This window comes from Xyrauchen texanus, chromosome 30 (assembly GCF_025860055.1).
Source record: "Xyrauchen texanus isolate HMW12.3.18 chromosome 30, RBS_HiC_50CHRs, whole genome shotgun sequence".
NCBI lineage: Eukaryota > Metazoa > Chordata > Actinopteri > Cypriniformes > Catostomidae > Xyrauchen > Xyrauchen texanus.
The window spans coordinates 38990122-39010231 of NC_068305.1; the positions used below are offsets into that span (position 1 = coordinate 38990122).

Genomic DNA, 20110 nt, shown 5'->3' on the forward strand with positions numbered 1-20110 from the left:
ATAAAGTTAAATCAGCAAAATCTGCCATTTTTGCAACAGCTAAAAAGGTCGTTATTAGGGGTGGGAATTTAACGATTCTGGTTCTGATTTCACTCAATGATTCTGGTTCCTGAACCATTTCATTAACGATTCTGAATCATGAATCATTATTTCAAACAATAAAATAAATTTTTTTTTTTTTATAAAAAATACTATTTTTGTTAATGGGTTTTTATTTAATTATTAATAAAGAACCATGTATTACAAGAGTCGCATGTCTGAATCAAACCAATAACTCTTAAGTTTGAAACTGATTCATGAGTCTTTTTGACTGATTCATCAAAAAGAATCCAGCGAGAATGCAATAGATAGACATGTTGGGTATTTATTGCACAGCAAAACATATATATCATTTTTGTTGGCATACTTTCTGGTAAAAAATACCTAAACTAGCTTACCCTACCTTAGTGGGGTTTATACTTCAAAAAAAGATCCAACATTTTGCCAATTGAATCAAGTTGGGGGTTTTTCTTACCCCATTGGGAAATAGCTCTTTCTTGTTGTAAGCTGGAAAACATGACAAAAATACTCGTTTTTGCAGTGTGTCTTTGTATTATTTGATGGTGCACGGCCTTTCTTTCTCATTACATTTCAGATGCCAACTTAAGACGAAACATCATTTATTTAGCCGTAGTTCACAATATATTATCAATATACAAGGGAATAATGCAGATGTTCAAGAGCCATTCATGGTAACGAACGTTCTGAAAATAATTTGGTTCCGGTAACTTAAAAAAATGAACCAGTTCTCGATTCCCAACCCCAGACAACATGCTGGTCAAATGAGCATCATGGGTCAGTCCTTTAAGATAGATGGCATATGAGTGTTTGTGGTGCACAAATGATTATAACGCAACAAAACAATGACAAAAACAATGCAGTTGGGTTGGTTGCATGTGTGCATGCGTGTTTATGATTGATGACAGACGACAAAATGACATGGCAATGATGGTGACAGATGATGGATTGATGGACACATGATTGATGGTGGATGAGTTTTTCATAGAGGTGGGCGGTACGACCAAAATCCTATATCAAACTATGAGATCTTCTTCACGGTAACTGTACTGTATATATCACAATACAGTTATTTTTGCTGGAAATTAAATACAAGATAGTGTATTAAATGATTACGTGGTAATGCCTGTTTACTTTTTTGGATAGTGAATTTATTACAAATGGAAGGTATTGCATCTCATTTGATTACCTTCTCATTTTATTTTGAACTCGATGGACGCAAATTAAAAGTCACGATTATTCGCAACAGCAGGAAACCGATGGAGTGCGTGCTCCAGGTAGGGAAGGAGGTATTGCCCCAAGTGAAGCAGTTCAAGTACCTCGGGGTCTTGTTCACGAGTGAGGGGACAATGGAGCGGGAGGTTGGCCGGAGAATCGGGGCAGCAGGGGCGGTATTGCACTCGCTCTATCGCACCATTGTCACGAAAAGAGAGCTGAGCCGGAAGGCAAAGCTCTCGATCTACCGGTCAATTTTTGTTCCTACCCTCACCTATGGTCATAAAGGCTGGGTCATGACCGAAAGAACTAGGTCGCGAGTACAAGCGGCCAAAATGGGCTTCCTCAGAAGGGTGGCGGGCTTCTCCCTTAGAGATAGGGTGAGGAGCTCAGTCATCCGTGAGGAGCTCGGAGTAGAGCCGCTGCTCCTTTGCGTCGAAAGGAGTCAGTTGAGGTGGTTTGGGCATCTGGTAAGGATGCCCCCTGGCCGCCTCCCTAGGGAGGTGTTTCAGGCACGTCCAGCTGGGAGGAGGCCTCGGGGAAGACCCAGGACTAGGTGGAGAGATTACATCTCCACACTGGCCTGGGAACGCCTCAGGGTCCCCCAGTCAGAGCTGGTTAATGTGGCTCGGGATAGGGAAGTTTGGGGCCCCCTGCTGGAGCAGCTGCCCCCGCGACCCGACTACGGATAAGGGGGTTGTTCGCTGTCCTATTCTGCATATTGCTGCACTGTTTTGTGGTCCGTTCTGCATAACGCGGCGGCTCATTTTTGCTTTTCGTGGCCTATCGGTCTCCCGATGGCCATTCTGCCCCTGTTTGCCCCAAAGGGTGTCAGCACACCAGGAAAATACCCTGTATGCCAGATTACCAGCCCAGCCCTGATTGTACACATCAGTAAATGCACATAAATGAAATTCTTTATTGTTGCGGCAGGTTGCAACTTTGCTCGACAACTGAAAGAGATTTTTACAAGATGCCTTAAATAAGTAAGACCCCATCTCAACTTTTTTGGGATACGTCACGCTCTAAATTTGGTAATTTTGACATATTTCTTTGTCGCTCTCATGTGTAAACAATGTAAAGCATTCCTGCCCACTTTCAGCTACGCAAAAATATTTGGTGCCATTTAAACACGATTGACACATTTCTACCATGACACTGTATACTGTCTATCATCATACCGCCCAGCCCTAGTTTCTGTTGGAGCACTGGTTGAACACAAATATGGACATGCAATTTTTAGGGGCTGTTCAGGCCAAATACGTTCTTGCGCTAAATAAGCTAGACACGCAATGGAAACTAGGTCTCAATACATGTTTTTAAAAGTTGACAATGCATCAAAACTGTGCTCTTGCGTGGTGCAACGGTCAATGTGTAACATGTTTACAGAAAAATAACACACACACCCATGCACACACACAAAAATGCAGTTAGATGCAAAAACACATTTGTGTGAACTGCCCCTTAGTGTTCCTTTTCCATTGATGTGTTCATCTTGTTGATTAGCATAACTATTAATCATTTCCTCTCGTTTGAAACAAACATACCAGGTTTAATGATCTTTGACACTAGAAAAAAGATATTAAAAGCACAATGTTATTTTTATTGTCACGTCAACACATTTTCAATGTGTTCTATATGTGGTTGGGAGGGCGTTTGTGTCGTCTCACATGTGCGTTGGCTTCCCATCAGGTCCTCGCTCTCAGACTCATCGGGGTAGATTGCTGTGATGGTGACGTCATACATCGTGTCCGGGTCTAATTCTGTCAGAACTTGTGTCGTGTCTTCGCTGCTCAGGATGTCCTGTGAAAGATCCCAAATTGACCTAAACAACAGCTATGTTCCAAAACCAAGTGAGATGCTTTGCTGTTTAGTGCCTACATAGGCAGCTGCCTTCATAGACAGCATCCTAACCAAAATGTAACCTCATCAGTGACTGATTTGGAACACCCTTCATAGGTAGTAACTTCACATACCATGCATCATGTGAATTGCACAGGTAACTCGATTCAAAATTAATTTCATTAGAGGGTGTAACTTCACCTTCGGGCACTTTTAGCACTGTGGATATCTGGAAGTCATGAAAATTCCCACCATTTTGTCATTGCCAACTTAAATTCTGTTTAGCTAAGCGGTAAAGATGCTGGCTACCACCCCTGGAGTTAGCTAGTTCGCTTGTTAAAATCCCAGGGTATGCTGAGTGACTCCAGTCAGGTCTCCTGAGCAACCAAATTGGCCCAGTTGCTAGGGAGGGTAGAGTCACATGGGGTAACCTCCTCGTGGTCACTATAATGTGGTTCGTTCTCAGTGGGACGCGTGGTGAGTTGAGCGTGGATGCCGCAGTGGGTGGCGTGAAACCTCCACACTTGCTATGTCTCCATGGCAACGCGCTCAACAAGCCACGTGATAAGATGCACGGGTTGATGGTCTGGGATTCATCCTCCGGCACACGGATTGAGGCAAGTCACTATGCGACCACGAGGACTTAAAAGCGCATTGGCAATTGGGCGTTCCAAATTGAGTGAAAAACGGGACCCTCCCTGTAAAAAAAGCTAATTTCATAGCTAACATTTTATGCATCCTAAATACATACCATCAAATCATATTTTCTTGCAACTTGACTAAAAATGAAGACCAATAAAAACATTTCTGCTCACAAGTAACATTTCCCTTGATTTTTCTTTGCTTTGTCTCACAAGCATGCTCTTCACTGACAGTTTTGTCCACTTGGTTAACAAGTGCACTAAGGCGCACACTATGATGCCTGTCTATCTAGTCAGTTCATAAGGTTTTGCTATGTTTCTGATGTTCTTGTAGATCAAATGGTGAAATGACTGGTTGAACATGATACTTGAAAAGTCTTGGGTTTGATTGGATAAAAGCATCAGCTCTATGAACGAATGTAACGGTAAAATCTCTAGTTGATACAAACAACAAGCCAGTTAACGTACATATTTGAAGTTGTTCTCTCCCTTCTTGGTCCAACCGATGCGATACAGCGCAACATCTGGTGCTCCATGCTCCCATGTGACTCTAAATGACGTCTGGGTCACCTCAGAAAACCTCAAGTTCTTGGGCGCAGGAACAACATCTGAGAATCAACAGGGAAAGGATGTGACATATAGACAAAAAGAAGCAAGCCCATCTCAAGAGCAGAACTGTAGAGCAAATTCAGCGGGCGACCAGCCCAGGCACCTATATGACAAGTCACATCACATTGAGTTTGAGCAAGCAAATGTGTTTCTATGTAAAGGGAAGTGGCTGCAGAGGGACGAGTCTTGCAGATCGGCTGAGACTAATGAAGGATTTCAGCCCATACAGAGACTGAGAAAAGAAAGGCAAGTGGATACACGCAGTGTAGGGATTTTTCCGAAATGCCTTGCTTCTTTTCATTTTTGGGGGAACTGTTCCTTTTTTAAGATAATCTCACCAGTTATTGCTGTGCCAGGCATTCGATTTCCTGGACCCTCGTCGTAGATGGGAGTGACAGCAACATCATACTCCGTCTGTGAGCGGAGGCTTGTCAGAACCAGGGTGGTGATGTCACCCTTGACCTCAACCTGTCAATCAAACATCAACATTAACACATCACATTTGTCAAGGGAAAGTCAATGACATATGCATTCGACTCGCCCAATGACTGAGAAAGGACTAAAAACTCTGACTTGAGCCCAATGTACAGATTAAACTATTGTGAAAAATGTTTGATATCAAGGGAATACTCAAGGCAGGACATGGGACAATGCAGTGAGTTTCATTTTCGCAATTTTTTCATTGTTAGTGAATCAGGTCATCTTAACCCTTTTCTAGAGTATTGTTAAAAAAGACACAAAGAACATTATGCATTCTATCAACATGCAAGTTGCTTGTATGTGACCTTTCAGACCTTCTCAAATAATTGCATTGGATCAGCTCAGCAGATCTTCAAAGACAAATGAGTCAGTCTGGAAAATCTGGAGCTCTTTGGAAAAATCAAAGGCTCCAAAGCGGAGAGACAGGAAGGCACGGGGGAGTGAATTCCCAAAGGCGTCCTCAACGGAACCCCTGGAGTTGATCTTGGCATTGGACCAGGATCCATTCATAAGTCCTTTAATGGGACTTGGGGTGATTTTAGGGTCTTTTGTAATGCAGGAGGACCCAGCTAATGAACACTTTCATAGCCAAACCCTCTCAGCAATAATCCCTGGCCATAAAGTGAACGTTTCTTTAAACTGATCTAATGCTCGGGTCATCTTCTAGCTCACATTACCAGCATAGCTCGGGCGTCTATAAAAAATTTAGACTCTTATGGAAAAGTGTTTAAACTGACGGTGTGATTCAAATTCTCTCATAAGGGGTGTTTGCCAGGTCAACAACCTTTAATCTGATCTGGAAGATCTTAACAAGTCTTTGATCGTGATGATCTTTTCTGTGTGAATGAGAGTCACTCTCCATGAAATGTTGATTACCTCTTTCTGTTCTCCATCCTCTCGCGTATACGTGATGATGTACATCCTGACGTTTCCAGGAGCTGCATCCCAGGTAAGCATCATGGAGCTGTGAGTGACTTCAGTGATTCTCAACTCACCAACTGGAGGCAGAGGCACTGAAAGATAGAAATATGCCAATAAAATACAATTATACTGTATATTATTTAAATTGTCATGTATTTATACATCATTGTAGCATTTGTTGTACTGCATTTAATTTATACCAATTAGATTTATACAGACTATTATTGTATTACAGTAATGAGGATCAATATTTAGAATAATGGGTATTACAAAGTAACTCAAAAGTGAAATTTGCATTGAAAGGTGCATTACTAAAATGATAATATGGAGGGGAAAGTGCTTAAAGGTACAGATCATCCAAAAATGAAAAGTTTGTCATTCTATCAATTTAGTGCCAAGTTCTCACGTGAAGCTTCTGAAGACTTGGAATATGACACACAAATAATCTTTGAAGTGAGGCCATTGTACTGAAAAGACAGTCTGTGATATTCATTAAAACATCTCTTATGGGGCGCCAGGGTAGCTCAGCGAGTATTGACACTGACTACCACCCCTGGAGTCGCTAGTTTGAATCCAGGGTGTGCTGAGTGACTCAAGCCAGGTCTCCTAAGCAACCAAATTGTCCCGGTTGCTAGGGAGGGTCCTCGAGGGTCGAGTCATGTGACACGAGTCACATGACTCGACCCTCCCTAGCAACCGGTCGTGGTCACGATTAGTAGTTCTCGCTCTCAATAGGGCATGTGGTGAGTTGTGTGTGTGGATCGTGGAGAGTAGCATGAACCTCCACATGCTGTGAGTCTCCGCGGTGTCATGCACAACGAGTCACGTGATCAGATGCACGGACTGACGGTCTCAGAAGTGGAGGCAACTTTTCAACTGAGGTGAGTAACAGTGCCACCACGAGGACCTACTAAGTAGTGGGAATTGGGCATTACATAATTGGGAGAAAAGGGGATTAAAAAAAATCAATTGTGTTCCACAGAAGAAAAAAGTAATACAGGTTCTAAAAAAGATTTTTGGACTTTCTTTAAGTGCCGTAAAAATTTATGTGTTTATGTCCATATAATGCAAGTTAATTGACGGTCCAAACTTTCAAGCTCCTATAAGGACATGAAGGCAGCATGAAGGTAATCCATACGACATGAGTGTAATAATATTTGCTATATTACACAGACATAACAGATTGCAGAGATCAAGACATTGAAACGTACAAGTGACTCCTCTGTCAATGAGGGGTTCGCTGGTCGCTTCTCCGTGCAGGGCGAACAGGGAGATGGAGTACGCCGTGTTTGGAAGCAGCTGCAATAGCTGGACATCATTCACATCTGCACCAACTTGCATCTGCAGGAGGGAGGGATGTTAAGAGAATGAACAACAGCAAAGAAACGTCCCTGCGAGACAGGACTTGTTATGAGAAACACCTGGCATAAACATGCTCCCGGTATGTCTCCTCTACTTAGACTGACAGACAAGATCAAGCTCTGCTGGATCTACGGGGATGATGGTTAAGAGTTTTCCAGACCAAACAAAACAACAAACAAACAAAACCAAAATATGAAGCATCTGTTCAGATTACTACAGAGAGGAAATAGACCAGGCGGCCTTATCTCAGCATGAGACCCCCTAAAGGAAAGTCTTTATTGCTTCATTAAAGTGTTACCTTTTTCTCAAATGTTTCGACAAAAATTCCTTAAGAGAAATAAAAATACACAAATGGGACAATGGATGTAATACCGTAAATGGAGCTATTGAATTAGTGTGGATAGCGCACCTTAGGTAAGTTGGTCTTGAGAAATGTTTATATAGAGACCTCTGACTTTTGGTTGTATGCTATGGTATCTTGGTAAATCTGAGCACAGTTTGAGACATTGAGAATTTCTAAACTTTCTAAAGGAGACACGGATGAGATTACTGGAGTCTTTGGGCCTTATTTTAAGAAAGCTAGTGCTAATGGGCAATGGGCATGGCCATGAAGCTTTGGTGTTTTCGTAGTCTGGCGAAATCACACACGCAGCGCACTAACTATCTGGGTCAAGTGCAATTTATTTCCGAGGTTTTTGTCCAGTTATTGCACCATCTGCATCCTACTATATAGTCCATTCCCTCAAGCACCAGCGATATAAACAAAGACAGCACATTCATAAGAAATCTGTATTGTAAATGGACTGGATACAATGAATTAGAAGAATTAAAAGTATGGACACGCTCCATTTATATGCTTATAAAGTGTGTTTCTCATCAGAATTTGGATGTACGCTCTGTTAAATTATAGGGAATGCAAGTATTATTAATCATTATCATCTACTGACACACATATCATGGCTAGTAATAACAGTGATTGTATTGGCACGCACTTCACTTCTACAGGTCTATTTTGAAATAAAGTCAAAAATATTTCTAAATTCCAATTAAACTTCAAACGAAACGGAAATATAATCAAAATAACGAAATGGTAAATAAAAAAAGCATATACCAAATCCAAACATTTTATCCTTTTGCAGTGACTTAAAAATCACTCTACAACAACAGGTGGAAAAATAACAATTCAAATTAGATTATAAACACTATTGTAAATATGAAGATAATAACCATGACCACTAGATAGTTTAACACAAATCTCATAAATGTTTGTTTATAAAACGGCTACAACTCTGATCATCAGGAGCATCATTTTATGTTCCACTATATTTTCAGCATTTGGACATTTACTTTATTACCACCTGCTGGTGGAATTTTCACACTGCAAATGTAGGAACTAAATTTAGACTTTGCGCTGAAAACAGACCTGCTGCTGGAACATGTTAGCGCAATTACCTATTTCTCAGGAAAAAAGAAACTGACCTATTTTTCACCCACAGTTTGCGTGCATACACCCACAGATAGCGCAAACACTCTCACCCATGCTCACTCGCAATTTGAGCTGGCACGAAACTTGCACTTATAATTAGCGCTCTCACGAAAATCGGATAAGACGTAGCACATGGCCGTTGCAGGGTGTTCTGGAAGGTGGCAGTCCGACAAACGCTCACCTCCATATTTCCAGAGGGCTCGCTGGCATTGATGGTGCTGTAGATGAGCATATACCCGCTGGCCCCGCCCACAAGCTCCCACCTGACCCGCATGGATTTCAGGGACTCGTCATACACTGTCATGCTTGTCACGGCAGGTAGAGGCACTGTGGAGACCAGAGAGAGGAAAAAACATTGGCTACATTCAGAATAGCACACTAGCATTCTTACTATTGCTGCAAAATATAACATGCGGTACTGTGCACAATATGCAAATTCAGACTGCCATGAGTTTATTCATTTTCACACAAAATTGCAAATATCTATTGTAATTTCAAAGATGAAAACTCAATGCCACACACTAAATGAAGCATGAAATGTGGTAAGGTCATGTAGCCCTACTGTTTGAAACATTTATCATGGGATAATGCACAAGTTTCACTTACTGTTTATATTGTTTACAGTAGATACTGCGAAGTAATCAGTGTGCAGAAATCTAGTATTTAATTCCAAACATAGCCTTTGATTTTAAAAATGTGGAGTGTGGTATACTCTAGCTTTTAGCACATTTAAAACAGTTTAATTAGAAAGAAAAAGAAGTTGCAAGTTCTCATGAATGTACATGTGTATGTGCGGTGGTCACACAGGAACATAAAATGACCATAAAGCAAAAACCACAATGACCACGAAAGATTATTGCATTCAAGTGGCTCATGACAAAACAATAAGCTTCTATTTATGATGGCATAAGATCTTGTAATGTTAAACTGTAAAGTGAGAATGGCCAATTAAATCCTTCTGTTTACTTTAAATCAGTAAAAATCATTCAAGTTTGCTTTGTCTGTCCACAATCCCATCAAACATAAACTTTGCAGCTGCTCTGTATTTGGGCTGTGGAAACCAAAATTAAAACCGATTTGTTTTAGAAGCTTTTTATATAGGTTTTCTAGAGGTTTACAATTGGCTCCGTTCGAAACGCTAGCGAGTTTCCTATCTAAACAGCATTCTAATGCCCCAAACATACTCTACACAAGTACGTACATGCAGAAGTGAATACTTGGCAGACGCGTTGCAAGCCTACAGTCCCATTGTATGTACTTAACGTGTATTTTTACGTTAATGCACGCTATAGTGCCCCTTGTGGTAAAGCTGAGAAAACAGCGCATTTTTGCACTGCATTACAAATAGGGCTTTGACCCATTTCAAAATGAAACAATGCATGAAATCGAGATTGTGTAGCTAGAAGTGTTTGCGTTCATGTAAACTTGTGAAGAGTATGTTTTGGGGCTGTTTTGACGTGAAGGTTATTCCAAACAGAAATCTGTGTTACTTAAGTCAGAGTTAACTGAGTTGCTGTCAAAGTATAGATGAACATCTTTGACACTTGTGCCACGTCCAAGTGTGCCACACAAGCCCTCAAAAGTGAAGCCAAAATGTCTCGATCGCCCCCCCGGTGACTGGTCCTACTATAGGTCATAAACCCCGCCTCCCCATGTTATTCAACGGGACGTGAGACCAACTAAACAATTAAATGACACTTCACATATCTTTTTTCCAAAGATAGTTTCTGTCATTTACTGTCGTTTCTATTACGTCGATGTCATTTCAAGTGTTTGTTTTCAAAATAAGTTTGTTTTTAGTTATTTGATGCTATAAAAACGGTGCTGTGACATCATGATTGACAGCTGTGATTGACAGGTTCTCTGAGCGAAGTAGTCACTGAAGCACCAACTGACTTTTTTTGGGATCTTCGGAGGACTGAGGAGATTGGAGCTTAAGATCTTGCCATTTTTGGGGATTTCCGCCTGGATTTGGCCTACCCAAATTAAAAAGCTTCCCATTCCCACATACTTTGGCCTAAATACACAGTTTTGGTGTCATTTTACAGGAAACCCTTTGAAGTTGCATAAAACACTGCTAAAAATTTTAAAAAAATTAAATATATGTTGTCTGAACAGTAATAACCCTCCTAAAAAAAGAGGCGCTTTTTGATTTTTTTTATATAAATTCATTTTGAAAGTGTATAACTCAAGCCCTGTAAACCCTAGCAGCAAGCAGACAGTTTTGGCTGTTTCCACTAGATGTCAGCAAATACCTGAAAAAGGAATTTTGTCTGTATCATGTTTTATTTAATATCTATTTCAATTTATTTGAAGGGAGGAATATTACCTTTTTTGGTGTACTTTCCGCCTACCCAAATCTAAAGTCTCCCCATACCCATATACAGTGCTATAAATGCAAAATCCCAGTGTAATTTTACAGAAAACCCTTTGTCATTACATAAAACACTGTTGAAAGTGGTAAATATGCGCTCTGGTGTCTGGTGAGACGCGTCTGTGCGTTTTGGGCACGTAACCTACCCAGTGATCACTTCACAGTCTGGATGCAATATCACAGCCCCTGATTGGTCTATTTGATCTTGAGAGACATTGCCGGAAAGCGGAGGGTCTAAGCTTTACGGCAATATATGCTTTATCCGGATCGGATGTTTACATATTTTCCTGGATTGTTGAATATCATATAACATAACTTTGTGGTGTTTCTGCACTCGAGGGATTACTTGGGCACACAACCACAGAAAACACTGAAAAATGGCTCATTTTGCAGAGAATAACCTAAGGTAAAGGATTATGTAGCATTTGTGGCTAACTGTGCTGTCTAGTGCGAGTAGCACGGCAAATATTCAATAATTTCACTTGTATGTTTACAAATGTTGATTGTATACTTCATGATTCATTCGAAGTGTATTAGATATGTGATTATACCTCAATAAAAAGACTTATTGGAACTTCTTACTGGCAATGAGAGCTTTCATTTGATACATGGTTTGTACATGTGCGTCATATTTGAGCGATATGAGACATATGTATCCAAAAACGCACATAATTATGACACGACTTTTGATGGGTGGAACTATGTAATTTATTGTAAATAAGTTACTTAGTGTAAAACAAATGCCAAAGTGATGCATATCTCAAGAAAGTAGACATTCTAAGCTTTCAAATGGTACCAGATATGAGCTCATAACTCCTCCGCATACATTTAAAATTGGAAGTACATTATTACTGACGTAATTTTAAATCCCGGTACCGGGATCGTGGATTTTAACTGGTTAAATTTAATATCTAAATTTCTATAATTAATTATTTCACACCGTCATAAGTCAAAAGTCAAAAGTGCAGGGGCGTGTGCTTGCGATTGATTCAGCGAGAGTGTGGGCGGGGCCTTGATTTCGCGGCTTTACTTCCTGCTCACTACTGCGCAGGTCTGGTCCCGAAATCGCAACTGCGCAGACTCAAGTCCCAAGATGTCAGCGCCATATCGGGACACTGTTCTCACCAATGGAAAAGAGCGAAGGGGCGTCGTCCATCTTTTTTTACAGTCTATGGCCACATCTCACCGTTTTTTATGTGTCTCGTGCAGGAATGGCACATTTTTAGACGCAGTGTCAAAATAAGGGAACTTATGACAAAAAATTTCATTTTTGTTTAAAGAGGTATATAGTTTTAATTCATATGACTGTTGTTGTTGTTTTATTGTAGATGGTTGATAGTTGTGATTTTTGTGAAGTCATCATTATTGTGATTAGTGTAACCTACCTAGTGAACTTGGAGCCTGTTAAACGTATTAAATTCTCCTTTCTCAATTGTACGTTTCAAAAGTGTAGATTTATGTGCACTAAGTAGTATATGGCTAACCTAGAGTCCAGTCATAATTTCCCTTATACTGGGTAATACTGGTCATTTCCTATGTAGACAGCAGACAGTGAGGCATATCACAAGAATTTGGAATAGTGCTACAGTATAGAGAGTTTTCACAGGGAAGTGGTAAAGACACAGATTATTTAGCAGGTTTCATTGGGCGATCAGTTGAACAGTAGGAGAGTAAGATAAACTGAAGCTGAGGGAAAGATCTGGCGAACTTACATGTGGTTTCAGTTCCTTTCAAAGGCTCACTGCTCTCCTCACCGATCACGCCAAAAACACGGACAACGTACTCGGTCATGGGGGTCAAGTTGACCAGTACAATTGTGTTTTCTTCCCCATCAACGAACATCTGTAAAACATCATCAGGAGACATGGTTACACAAGACGGATGGGTGGAACGTGGAGGCATGTGGCGATGTGAAACTATCTTTCTGAAGTTGCAGGTTCTAAGAGGTCAGAATCCAGCATGGAAAATCCCGGGACATTTGGTGAGATTTATGGAACGTTCCACCTAGTTTAGTTCACAAAACTGATACTGATACACGTTTAACTCGCAAAGACATATCCATGTACATTCAGTCTACACATTTAAAGGAATAGTCTGGGTTCAGTACAAGTTAATCTCAATGACAGCATTTGTGGCATAATGTTGATTAACACAAAAATGAATTTCGACTCTCCTTTTCTTTAAAAAAAAGCAAAAATGGAGGTTACAGTGAGGCACTTACAATGGAGGTGAATGGGGCCAATTTTTGGAGGGTTTAAAGGCAGAAATGTGAAACTTATAATTTGACAAAAGCACTTCTTCTGTAAAAACACATTTAAGTGCTGTAAAGTGGTTTATATTGTCCTTTTACAGTCGTTTTAGGATTTTAGGGTTTGTTGACATTACATCGTCATGGCAACAAAGTTGTATAATTGGCAATAACTTTACACAGAAACGATTAGTAAGTGATTTTATCACACTAAACTCATGTTAACACACATATTGTTTGCATCTTGTGACCAGGGCTGGACTGCTAATAAGGGCCGACCCACTTTTGGGCCGATCAGGGGCGGAATGGCCATCGGAAGAACCGAGTGCCGAATGGGCCACGATAAGCAACAATGAGCCACGTTATGCAGAACGGACCACAAAATGGTGCCGCGATATGCAGAAAATGACAGTGAACACCCCCCTCCCCCCGACACAACAGTTGGGCCAGTTGCCATGTAAAATCCCGGGCCGATTTCTCTTCCCAGTCCAGCCCTGCTTGTGACTATACTTTTTAAACAGTGAGTATTTGAACATTAAAAATTTGGCTCCCATTCACTTCCATTGTAAGCACCTCACTGTAACACAGATTTACGCTTTTGTTTTAAAGAAAAGGAGGGAGGAGTCAAAATAAATCTTTATGGTAATAAATATTATGCCACAGATGCTGTCGATTGAGCTTAACATGTTTTGAACCCGGAATATTCCTTTAAATACTCCAAGCTGCAGGACTTTAAATGGGCATTATGTAAAAGTTGTTCTGAAGTCATTAAAACGTACAGATACTTAACAAGAGGTAAAAAGAGCTTTCCAACCACGCAAGAGGTACATTAAAAAGAAACGCTATCCAAAATATGATAAGCTATGTTCCAAAACCTAGTAAGCAGCCTACCTAGACAACATGTTAAGATATCATAGGTGTGCTCCCGACATTCCAAAAGTTAGGAAGCAAAATTATGCTGCCTTTTAGGACACATTGTTTTGGCCAAATTCTAAAGCAGTATTGCACGTATCTTTCACAGATAAGGCAAATCCAGAATGCATTGCTACAACAAGCTTGGTGAAAAAATAAAACAATCCATCCAAGATGGTGGATGAAGCATAGATTAAACGTATATTTAATGAAATACCACAAAATCCATCCATCCATCCATACATGTTCAACCGCTTATCCGAAGTCGGGTCGCGGGGGCAGCTGCTCCAGCAGGGGGCCCCAAACTTCCCTATCCCGAGCCACATTAACCAGCTCTGACTGGGGGACCCCGAGGTGTTCCAAGGCCAGTGTGGAGATGTAATCTCTCCACCTAATCCTGGGTCTTCCCCGAGGCCTCCTCCCAGCTGGACGTGCCTGAAACACCTCCCTAGGGAGGCGGCCAGGGGGCATCCTTACCAGATGCCCAAACCACCTCAACTGACTCCTTTCTACGCAAAGGAGCAGCGGTTCTACTCTGAGCTCCTCACGGATGACTGAGCTCCTCACCCTATCTCTAAGGGAGAAGCCCGCCACCCTTCTGAGGAAGCCCATTTCGGCCGCTTGTACTCGCGACCTAGTGCTTTCGGTCATGTGGTAAATACCACAAAATATAATTAAAAAAAGAAAAGAAAGACTATCTAACCTAATATTTGAGTGCGCTATATAATGAATATGCTCATTAAGCATCAAACTTAAGCATTTTGGGAGTCAAGTGTAATGCGTGTTTCACGCGTGGAGCCTTATTCACGAGTTGACATCAATGAAGAGCACTTAAAATCAGTCACTTATAAGGTTTCATGATGGTAAGGATGCAGCCTTTGACGGGGACTCCTATGTAGGCAGTAAACAGCAAGGTAGCTTGATAGGTTTTCGAACAGAGTCTTTCACACAGAGGCATAACTTCCATAAGTCCAAAGTTTGAGATGAATCTACTTGTGCTGCATACACTCGTCCACTCTTTTGTATAAGAGTTGGAGTTGTAGATTAGCATTCATTTTTATTGCTCACCACTTCAGTCTTTCCTCCAGCGACAGGTACGTATTCAATACGGAACCTCTCCACTGGCTCGTCAGGTGGTATCCAGGTAGCTCGGAATGAGTAGTATGTCACCTCTGAAGTCACCAGGTCAGTGGGTGTTCCTGGGCCGCCTCCTGGTTCACGGAAAGCAATGGAAATATGTGAGTCAAGGAGTCCAACAGCTCCCAAATCAAGTTAGACTGAGACTGTAAACCTACCTCAGGCATATTAGCTTCTTGCAAAAGGTTAAGTGGGTTATATATCAACAGTTTCAAGGTTCTATAAATCATTGTTATTCCCAGAGGAGGATCGGAGCTCAACCTACAGTTTTCTTCAAAGTCCTCTGGCACTGCTATCCTTTCAACGAGATTATTAGTATTGAAAAAAGAACCATCTGGCAAAACGATAATTCAGTATCAACAATGGTTGGAAAGCGTTCAAACTGTTTAGCTGAGCCAAAGCATTGAGCTTCAGGAATTCTTGGTCTTTTATTCTAGTCTGTATCTATGAGTTCTGTTGGAGCGATTCTAGATTCACAAACTGTATCGCATTCTAGGACTGAAACTCTACACAAGTACATGGACGCAAACACTTCTGGCTACACAAGCTTGATTTAATGCGCTGAATTGTGTCATTCTCAGCATGATTCCAACACTTTTTGACCAATACGTTTCCATGACTTTCCCAGTCATTTGTGATTGCTAGTCAAGGATTTGAAACATAATTTCGATAATGAATCATTCAGACTGTGACCCAGTTCGACTGGGTCCTAAAACAAAACGCTAAAAAGAACAGTTTGCTCATGAATACGACTAATAAGAGCCATTTCTTTATAACTCAGTGTATAATTATTTTTTATCATTACAATTTTAATGATGAGGAAGAGCAATGGAAAAACGAAGAGGAAAGCACAGTGAACAACACATACTCAGCTTCATTATAAAAATAATTATACAATTAAAAAATTATTTACATAAAAAAATTGGCTTTTCGTTTAGCTTTGACGCACTTCTGGTTTAAGCCCCACCCATAATACCGATACAGATCATTTTGCCATTGCAACAGATACAGATACGTATAGAGATAATGGCTTCACTACAGCCCTTCTACAGAAATAATGACTTTTGCATGACATATAAGATTGCATTTCTATGACCTTTCATGGCCAGTTTTAAAATGTCCTCATATTTCCAGGTTTTCCATGACTGTGAAAACCTTTTCTTATTCATAACGCAAGCAAGTATGCACTGCATTCTAAGCATTGCCACAAGGGGTGCTAGTGTAAACTTTCTTTTCCTCCAGTCCAGTTTTCTTGCATCAGCTACTGCCATTCATTCTCGCTGAACACGTTGGTTAAAGTTAAACCGTCGACATAGCTAGTATAGCTAGCCACCCGAACAATAACATGCAGTATCTGGTTAAATGGCACTGACATCTAAAGGTAACTTAATCACCTTCTTGAGTACTGAGGTTTGTAACCGCATCAGCAAAAATGGATGTTAAGGATGTACAATGACGCACACTTAAAATACACTGTAAAAAGCATTTTAGGTAATGTACGAAAACTTTCATGTTAGCCTGGCCAGTTCCATTTCTCCCCAACTCCTCCTCAGTTCAATATAGACTCAACCATGACTCACCTGGGCCTTTAACGCTATTGCAGAGGTTGTCCGTGAGGTCATCCACAATGTCCAACAGGAAGGAGAAGTCATTGACGTTGTACATGTGGATCTCATCAGGGTCGGAGGCAATGGCTCGTAACTCATTTTCATCTGCATTCTTTACACCTAGGTGCCAAGAGGAGACCATTCTGACCAGATCTTAAATGCTTCAACTGGGTCAACAAGATATAGACCAGGCTACAATCATGACAAATTAAATTCTCTTCTGCAAACTAACATTTCAGCAGGGCTGTTAAAATTGTGACTGATGTGAAATTTCAGTGTGAGGCGTTTCAGTATGCTTTGTGTAATGGTCAACAAAGTTAAGATGAAAACGAATGCATATTCAGGAGAAGTACTTACCAACGGCATATAGTTCGATGCCTGAGTCACGCAGTTTCTGAGAATTGACTACAATCTCATCCTGAGATTTTCCGTCGGTAACAAGGACACCAATCTTACGAGAATCGGGTCTCAGACCCACGTTTGGTTTGAAGTTGCTCTGGAGGATGTAGTTCAAGGCCATACCTTTGGAAACACGTTAAGATCCATGTTGGTTTCATCACAGAGTGCTACTGGAATGTAACTTGCTTGATGTTGATTCGCCTCCCAAGTGATGTTATTACAGTATGTATAAATATGAGATTACTGACAATTGTTTAATTTTGCTTCAGTTTGGCCATATGCTATGTACAAAACACATATCCCAGTTTACTGTGCAGAGTTAACAATAAGTAAACACTGTGGCACTTTCAAAATAATGCTCTGCTTGTTTGAGAAGTCTGACATGTTAACTTCTGGCTCAACCAATGGTGTGAATTTGAAGCAGAACTTCTGAACATTTACATTTCTGCATTTGGCAGACGCTTTTATCCAAAGCGACTTACAGTGCAATTATGACAGGGACAATCCCCCCGGAGCAACCTGGAGTTAAGTGCCTTGCTCAAGGACACAATGGTGGTGGCTGTGGGGTTAGAACCTCTGACCTTCTGATTAACAGCCCTGTGCTTTAACCACTACGCCACCACCATCACTCCCAAGATGGGGGAACTTGTCTTGTAAACCTAGGTTATGTTTTCCAAAAGCATCGTAGGGCGCCACTGGCACCCGTGGTCTCTACAATCAACTTAAGCTTGCTATGCTTTTGGAAAACGCAGCCCAGGTTAGATAAATAAATGTTTGCAATTCTGCTTGATGCCACTAGAGGCGTAAAAAATCCACACTTCACTTATAAATGCTGTTTTCAGGAGGTTAAGTGAACAACTCTGGGAATGATTTGCGCAACATCAAGACATGACAGTGGCTCTTACTGAAATTATAAAAAATCCTTTTAAATAACAATGCAGTTATGTAATGGATTCATACCCGTCATTGTATTTCCGCCTTTGTAGGGTAAGTTGGCTACCGCCTCTAGCAGAGATTGACGAGTAGAATGGGCATTCAAATGCCACTCAGTTTTGGGATCCCCGCTGTATTGAGCCAATCCTGAGAGAGAACCACATACCATTTTTAATGCAAGTGAAAAGATTCCTGGTAATAATTCAAAGTGAAGGCCAGCATAAAGCTCACATTCGGTGTCCAGATGCTTTTGGCCCCGTCTATGAATATACCGTTAACATATCTCAAAACATAAAGTAAAAGATGCATTTGGAGACTTGCCGATTTGAACCCTGTCTGGGCCGATATCAAAGACGCCCACCATGCGAGCGATAAAAGCACGGATGGTTTTGAAATTCAAACGGCCGATACTCCAGGATCCGTCCACCAGCAGGACGATATCAGCCTTGGCTGACGTCTTACACTGAGCATCTGTGAGCAAAAAAACACCAGAGTTATACAGTGAGAAATGCCAAGAGAAGCTCGGCTGAGAGGTAACTGGATAGTCGCTGATGTCAGACAAAATTCAATGAGAAAGATATGTAAAAAGGCAAACCATAAGTGTTTACACACTCACAGCAAATAAAAAGGAATCCACACACATTTACGGCACAATAACTTAATAAACATCACGCTTTTATCCAAGACCTTTATTTAAATGTATTTTTTTGGAACGACAGAGTATTTCCACAAAGCTCTTTTTCTCGAATTCTTCAAGTCTTGTGTTCCTCTTGGCATTCGGTCCTGGAGACCATTTTCCTGGAATCGTCCTGGATTTTGTTCTATTGAATGAAGAAATGTAGCCCTTCGTGACACATGTGTGTCTTCTCCTTCAATGCTTTTTCTCATTCCAATTTTGCAGGACTTGCGGAGCTCTAGGTACCTATTGAGGAACTCTCATCTCCAAAACTGAGGTTAGTGCACTGGAGATCTCTCTTGAAAACTTCACACATGGTCTGCAAGTGAAAAAAATCTTGTGAAATTTGGATTTATTTAAAACATGTTGATAAAATATTAGACAACTGAGGTGGAACTTTATCCCAGCTGGTTTTACGTGGTTTCTGGACCATTATCTGGACCAAACTAGTCGATCGGCTGGACTACCAGCCTGGTAGACCTGGTTTCAACATGTAGTCTGTCTTGGCTTTTTAGGGCTAACATATGTACAGCAATGTGCATCTTATTAAAATCTTTACGTAGAACAGAGAAAATGTTCAATAAAGTTAGGTACACAAGTATTTGGACAGCAACACAATTTTAATAATGTTGGCTCTTTACATCGCCTCAATGGATTTGAAATGAAGCAAACAAGATGTGATTGAAGTGCAACCTTTCAGCTTCAACTTTAAGGTATTTATATCAAAATGACCCTCCGTTCAATATACCCTCAATCGCTATGTCTCAAGGTTTTGTTGGAGAAACATTTCCTAAACTGTAAATGCAATTCCATGGCATTCCTATGAAATGCTCTCTCCCTTCCATCTGTGAGACATTCCCTAACTGAAAACAGAGCAATTTTTCCATTAACTTTTCACACAATGTTGAAAACAAATTAAGAGAAGACAGACACAAAGACAGCAAACTCTCTTAGACATCACAGAGGGCCTCACGCTCCAAGATACATCACAGAGTGAGATGGAAAGTTTGTTTTACTAATTATGACATGAAATATGGCTGGCTTTCCATTGATGATGTGGAGGAAAGACGATTAAAAAACAACAAAAATATAACAAATGCTACTACAAACTGTGTGAACCATTACAAAGTCATCATTAATATGATTAGTGTCTGTCATAATTGTGTTTTCACAGCGGCTTGTGTATGTGTGTATCTCCGGGGAAGGTCATA

General features: G+C 40.7%; 1 protein-coding gene across 4 annotated transcripts in view; it reads right to left on the minus strand.

Moving 5' to 3' along the window:
* Positions 1-20110, minus strand: part of col12a1b (collagen, type XII, alpha 1b) — a 115216-nt gene that overhangs the window by 60550 nt on the left and 34556 nt on the right. For 3 of the 4 annotated variants that reach the window (XM_052098352.1, XM_052098348.1, XM_052098350.1), the window contains 13 exons: positions 18545-18694; positions 18251-18370; positions 17249-17413; positions 16865-17011; positions 15216-15358; positions 12700-12829; positions 8795-8940; positions 6977-7106; positions 5721-5857; positions 4703-4832; positions 4224-4363; positions 2943-3075; positions 2820-2840 (listed from right to left, as the gene is read on the minus strand). In XM_052098352.1, coding sequence (XP_051954312.1) covers positions 2820-2840; positions 2943-3075; positions 4224-4363; positions 4703-4832; positions 5721-5857; positions 6977-7106; positions 8795-8940; positions 12700-12829; positions 15216-15358; positions 16865-17011; positions 17249-17413; positions 18251-18370; positions 18545-18694 — 1692 coding nt within the window. The remainder of the gene's footprint in view (positions 1-2819; positions 2841-2942; positions 3076-4223; positions 4364-4702; positions 4833-5720; positions 5858-6976; positions 7107-8794; positions 8941-12699; positions 12830-15215; positions 15359-16864; positions 17012-17248; positions 17414-18250; positions 18371-18544; positions 18695-20110) is intronic. The other variant, XM_052098349.1, reaches the window with a different exon arrangement.